A 6,000-nucleotide genomic window follows, 5' to 3' on the forward strand; every position below is an offset into this window, starting at 1 on the left:
TTTTTACAAATGCTTTGTTGAACATTTTTATCAGATTCAATACAATTATGTTTGATGCACAACTTTTAAAAGGTGATGCATTACTTTGGGCAACTCAGCTCTTAGAAAAGCCATATTTAAACCCCTTTTACACCTAAATTTCGGGTCTGACCTGGAGTTGGAACAGAGGCCTTATTCAGAGCCTCTCTCTGCGGTTGAGCGCTCGGTCTGAATCAGGGCGGGAATTTTTTTTTCTTCAGGCCACTCACTAAGCTGTGGGTGACCACCAACAGCTTTTGTGAGTTGCCTGGAGATGGTCATGATTATTGCGACCATCGGGCTTGCGAGGAGACCCTGTGGTAGGGTCTCAGCTCTGGCATGCCCAAATATACTTCCTGCTCTAATAGAGCAGGAAGTCCACTACTGACATCACTAATGATGTCAGTAGGGCAACCCACAAATGCCAGATGTTCCTTAGGGAATGCCTGCATTTGCTCAACCACCCCCCTACCCACCTATAAAACAGGGTGAGCTGTCAGTCAACATCGACATCCACCCCATCTTGTAGCGAGCCCCAGAGCAACTAAACTTCAGTTGCTCACTGGGGCTCTCGCTTGCGCACGCTGGACATGGTGCATGTGCAGGGGCAAACTTCGACACACTTGCAAATGCTGTGCACTTGCGAGCAGGTCTGAATCAGCCCCAGAGCTCCTGTCCGGATCAGACCCGGAATTTAGCCAGCGCCAACCCAAGGAATTCCCAAGTAGGCACCGTTCAGACCAGAGCCGAGTCTGCATAGACCCAGCTTTTCTGGCTTTGAAGTGGATGCTTGGAGATGATGTCATCTCCAAGCGCCACTGAAGCCTGACCAATTGGCCAGCATGCGGTGCACTCGAGGTCAGCATGACCCGGAGTGCACTGTTCACAGTGCAGGGTTTCACTGGTTTCTCCCGTGTTAAACCCTGTTAGTTACCTGGGTTGGATTGCTGGGTCACTTGGGGGTATTATTTTGTTGCTTTCTACATTTTTTACTTCAGACCTTCCGCAAAGCCATTTGGCCTCCACTGCTGGTTTCTTCTTAGTGAATCTGTCTTGGATTTCCTGCTTTGTATTGATATATACAGAAAATTCCAGAGATGCCGGCAATACGGATCCACATTCACTTACATGCTGAATGTAATCTGCAAGGGTACCCACAGAAACTAATTCCCTTTACCAAGGGAAGCCACAGGAAGCATATTACTCGGACGATTCCTATGGAACACAGCTGTGGCCACCTTGATAATACACAGGTGCAACAGCACAATCAATAGATGTGTGTAGCCGCAGTAAGCTGCCTGATCAGAAGATCCCCAGACATGGCAGACATACATCCCGGTAAAAAGAATATTTTTTATATATATTTTTATGTTATATTCCTTTTTATTTTTACATGGCCATGTTGGACATAAGACCAAGACTGCATTAATTTTCTGAGAGGAATCTCATAGCTTTAAACGAAGCTTAAAGCCTCTGAAGGAATGTGAATTAAGTGTACCTATAACAGCAGGGAATAATATTGCTTAAAGGAACAAACAAACTGCCCAAATATAATGTGCCTTTTTCACATCTAAGGAGTATACCTGAACCAGGACTGTTGGGAGTTTGAAACAGCACACTGCCCAGAAACAGATCTTGCCAGTGAAGTTATATGCTGTGTATCAATTTGGATTTCAATGCATGATTGCTACAGTTGTATCTGTATAACTATACAAAAGAGGAGGTCTCTCTACTAAATGAGCATCCATGGTTTAAGACAGTTTTAAATGATATGTGCACATTGCTACGTAATACAGGTTAGACTAAGATTCTATTTATTTTAGTATTTATGTGTTGTGGGCCCATTATTTGTGATGTATGTTGGAATAATTTATATATAATTGTCAGCTTATATCTGGTATATGGTTAATACCATTATACTTTTATCTTAACTTGGGATAACTTTATCTTAATTGGGATATATTAAAACATATTAAATCTTTTGCTGATTCAGTGCTTTCTTTTTATAAAATTCTTCTTCTTAGTGAATCTATCTTGGATTTCCTGCTTGGTATTGATATATACAGAAAATCTAAAAAATGTAGATGGAGCGCTTGTTGGAAAAACCACACATCAATTTATAAAAAATGTAATTTACTAATACTATTGCATATTAACATACAATGTAGATATCAATAAAATACAGTGCAATAATTCTACTATAGCTCTAAAGATCAATAAAGATATATTCCCTATCCTTGAATCAAAGAAATATGCCAAGCAGGATAGATCTGATTTATATAATCCAAGTAATCTCCTACTTGTTTGTGCCAGTTCCTATGTAGGCATATTGTATTATTACAATGTCCTTTTTAACTGCTGCCTATACAGTAGTGGTACATTTATATATGTGAAAGAAATGTCCCCAGTATAAAAAAATCTGTATCACCGGTGTATGCTTTTTCCCCAGTTCTGAACTATGGGCCTGATTAAGACTCGGTCACAAGCGCAGTGTGCTCGCAATCGGGTCAATGGTGGGCCAGTGCGCATGTGCATGAAGTAGCCAGCTCCGTCGTGCGCATGCGCAATACCCGGATCGTGTTGGGCAATCAGTCACTCCGGGTCTCGCAACAAAGGGGGCAAGCTGTTGATGGTGAGTGACAGCTCGCCCCCTTTGGTTGGTGGGCTGGGGGAGTGGCTGCCCAAACAGAGGCGTTCCCATGTGAATGCCTCCATTTGGGGGTGGCCCCACTGACATCACAAGTGATGTCAGTGGGAGAGATTTTGGCTCTGTTAGAGCTGAAATCTCTCTGGGGCTTGCGGCAATGACCATCGCGACCATCTTCCTGGCTGCTCACTATAGCTGTGGGTGGTCACCCACAGCTATGCAAGCGGCCAGGAGGCCGTTGTAAAAAAAAATAGCCCGTCCCTGATTCAGAGCAAGTGCTCTGTCAGATCGTCCAGCTCTGAATCAAGGCCTATGTCCACTGACTGTGTAATGTGTTTATGCATACACAAGTTTTGCTGGTTCATGGAGGCTGCACAAAGTACTCAGTGATATGTTACCCACACAAGGTAGCTCTCAACTATTTCACGGGAGCACAGGCTTGTCATAGAGCTGATGCTCGGTGAAGTGTAACAGCTGGACTGTGAGATAGGCAGTTTATTCCCAGAATCCCACTGGCGCATCAGTTTGTTTAGCAAAGAGCCAGCCGCTTAGTATTTCTTCATGGCTTTTCTCAAGGAAAAAATTGATCAGCGTGAATAGAATATTAAAAAAGAGTTTAGCAGAGTAGTCTTATTTTTATTGTTAATTTAATGGAAGAGAGTTTTCTCAATAATTCTTCATAAATTCAAAATACTCAAATACAGGGTAAAACCAAATAACCAATTAAGAATATTCAAATAATGTTTCAATATTAATAAGCCATTTCTCACATAATATCAATATAATAAAAACAATTGTAATCAGTCATTTGACATATTTACTTCCTAAAATTCACAAAACAAGCTCAAGATTTACATCCAATATCAACTCCATAGATACTGTATATATTTATATTCAGTATTTGATATAATGTAAACAATAATAAATAACCAAGGAGCACCAAACTTTATATTCTTAAAACATAATTAAATATAACCAGGTTGCATATTCTATAAGTGAGTGTGCATTATTTTTTGTTTGTTCCCAGCACAATGTGTTATTGAGTCCAAAAAATATTTTTGAATTATTAAAGCCCAATAACTAGACTTTCTAAATGCAAATACATTTATACCATACAGTGTTACAAATACATTGTCAAGTAATAACAATATGATATTTTTTATAATCAGTTGATTTATACATTCAATTCCTCATTGATAGGATGGACTAAAGATCCACATCCCATTTACGTACAACAAACACAAATAATGCACTCAGCACTGTGCAGAGAGCAACCGAGAATAACTCCTAATGATGTAATTTTAATTTATAATAATTATGACAAGGTTATATGTTGTTTAAACAGATGTACATATTATTAATCTACAACAAAGTGTGTTGTTGAATCTCAGTCAGAAAAATTGGAATCATTATACTTTAGTAACTGAACCTTATTACTGTAAATATATTTTGGTTTTTACCATGAAGTTATGTAAGTACAATATCTGATCCTTATGCGTACATAGATTGTGTGTGTGTGTATATATATATATTAGGGATGAGCGGGTTCGGTTTTACTCGGATCTTTTTATTGGCTATCGCCGAACATGTGTTTTGGATAGCGAATAAAATCGAGCCAAATTTGAGGTAAAGTGGCGATAAGAACCAAGTAAAACCGAGTAAAACCGAACCCGCTCACCCCTAAATATATATATAGAAATGGGTGCCCTAAATATATATATATATATATATATATATATATTTAGAGCACCCATTTCTAATATTAAATATTATCTATATATTTAGGAATATTAAGGATTGTTTTACTAAATGTCTAATTCAAGAGTTTCATTTAGTCCATCTGGAAACAATGTGCAGCCATAGCCGAAAGTTTTGAGAATAACACAAGTATTGGTTTTCGCAATTTTGCTGCTTCAGTGTTTTTAGACCTTTTTAGCAGATGTTACTGTGGTATACTAAAGTAAAATTACAAGCATTTCATAAATGTCAAAGGCTTTTATTGACAATTACATGAAGTTTATGCAAAGAGTTTATATTTACAGTGTTGACGCTTCTTTTTCAAGACCTCTGCAATTTGCCCTGGCATGCTGTCAATCAATATTGACTGATGGCCACCCATTCTTGCCTAATCAATGCTTGGAGTTTGTCAGAATTTGTGTGTTTTTGTTTGTCCACCCGCCTCTTGAGGATTGATCACAAATTCTCAATGGGATTAAGGTCTGGACAGTTTCCTTGCCATGGGCTAAAAATGTCAATGTTTTTTTTTCCCTAGCTACTTAGTTATCACTTTTGCCTTATGGCAAGGTGCTCCATCATGCTGGAAAATGCATTGTTCATCACCAAACTGTTCTTGGATGGTTGAAAGAAGATGCTCTTGGAGGATGTTTTGGTACCATTCTTTATTCATGGCTGTGTTCTTAAGCATAATTATGAGTGAGCCCACTCCCTTGGCTGAAAAACAACCCCACACATGAATGGTCTCAGGATGCTTTACTGTTGGCAAGACACAGGACTGATGGTAGCACTCACCTTTCCTTTTCCAGACAAGCATTTATCCAGATGCCCCAAACAATCTTAAAGGGGATTCATCAGTGAAAAAAACTTTACCCCAGTCCAATCCCTGTACCTTTTGCAGAATATTTGTCTGTACCTGATGATCTTTGTTGCCTTTCTTGACAAATAGGCCATCCTCCAAAACTCTTTGTCTCACTGAGCATGCACATGCACTCACATCTGCCTGCTGGCTGCCATTCCTGAGCAATCTCTGCACTGGTGGTTCCATGATCCCACAGCTTAATCAACTTTAAGAGATGGTCCTGGAGCTTGGACATTCTTGGGTGCCCTGAAGCCTTATTTACAACAATTGAATCTCTCTCCTTGAAGGTCTTGATGATCCAATAAATGGTTGATTTAGGTGAACACTTACTAGCAGCAATATCCTTGCCTGTGAAGCCCTTTTGTGCAAAGCAATGATGACTGCATGTGTTTCCTTGCAGGCAACCATGGTTAACAGAGGAAGAACAATGATTTCAAGCACCATCCTTTATAAAGCTTCAAGTCTGTTATTCTAAATCAATCAGCATGATAGAGTGATCTCCAATCTTGTCCTCATTAACACTCTCACTTGTGTTTACAAAATAATCACTGATATGATGTCAGCTGGTCCTTTTGTGGCAGGGCTGAATTGCAGTGGAAATTATTTTTTTGTGAATAGATTCATTGTCATGGCAATGAGGGACTTTGCATTTTGCAATTCATCTGATCACTCTTCTTGACATTCTGGAGTATATGCAAATTGCCATCATAAAAGTGAAGCAGCAGGCTTTGTGAAAACC

The 6,000-nt window shown here is 39.3% G+C and overlaps 1 protein-coding gene across 1 annotated transcript in view; it reads right to left on the reverse strand.

Annotated features, from left to right (window-relative positions):
• The window catches only part of LOC148479276 (vomeronasal type-2 receptor 26-like), a 104,785-nt gene extending 99,338 nt beyond the window's left edge, over positions 1–5,447 (reverse strand). Inside the window, exons 1-2 of the mRNA XM_088454692.1 lie at positions 5,316–5,447; positions 5,195–5,238 (exon numbers count right to left, since the gene is read on the reverse strand). Coding sequence (XP_088310818.1) covers positions 5,195–5,238; positions 5,316–5,447 — 176 coding nt within the window. The remainder of the gene's footprint in view (positions 1–5,194; positions 5,239–5,315) is intronic.
• Between the last annotated feature and the right edge of the window lie 553 nt (positions 5,448–6,000).

This window comes from Taudactylus pleione, unplaced genomic scaffold (assembly GCF_031769625.1).
Source record: "Taudactylus pleione unplaced genomic scaffold, aTauple2 ptg000627l, whole genome shotgun sequence".
NCBI classification, from domain to species: Eukaryota; Metazoa; Chordata; class Amphibia; order Anura; family Myobatrachidae; genus Taudactylus; species Taudactylus pleione.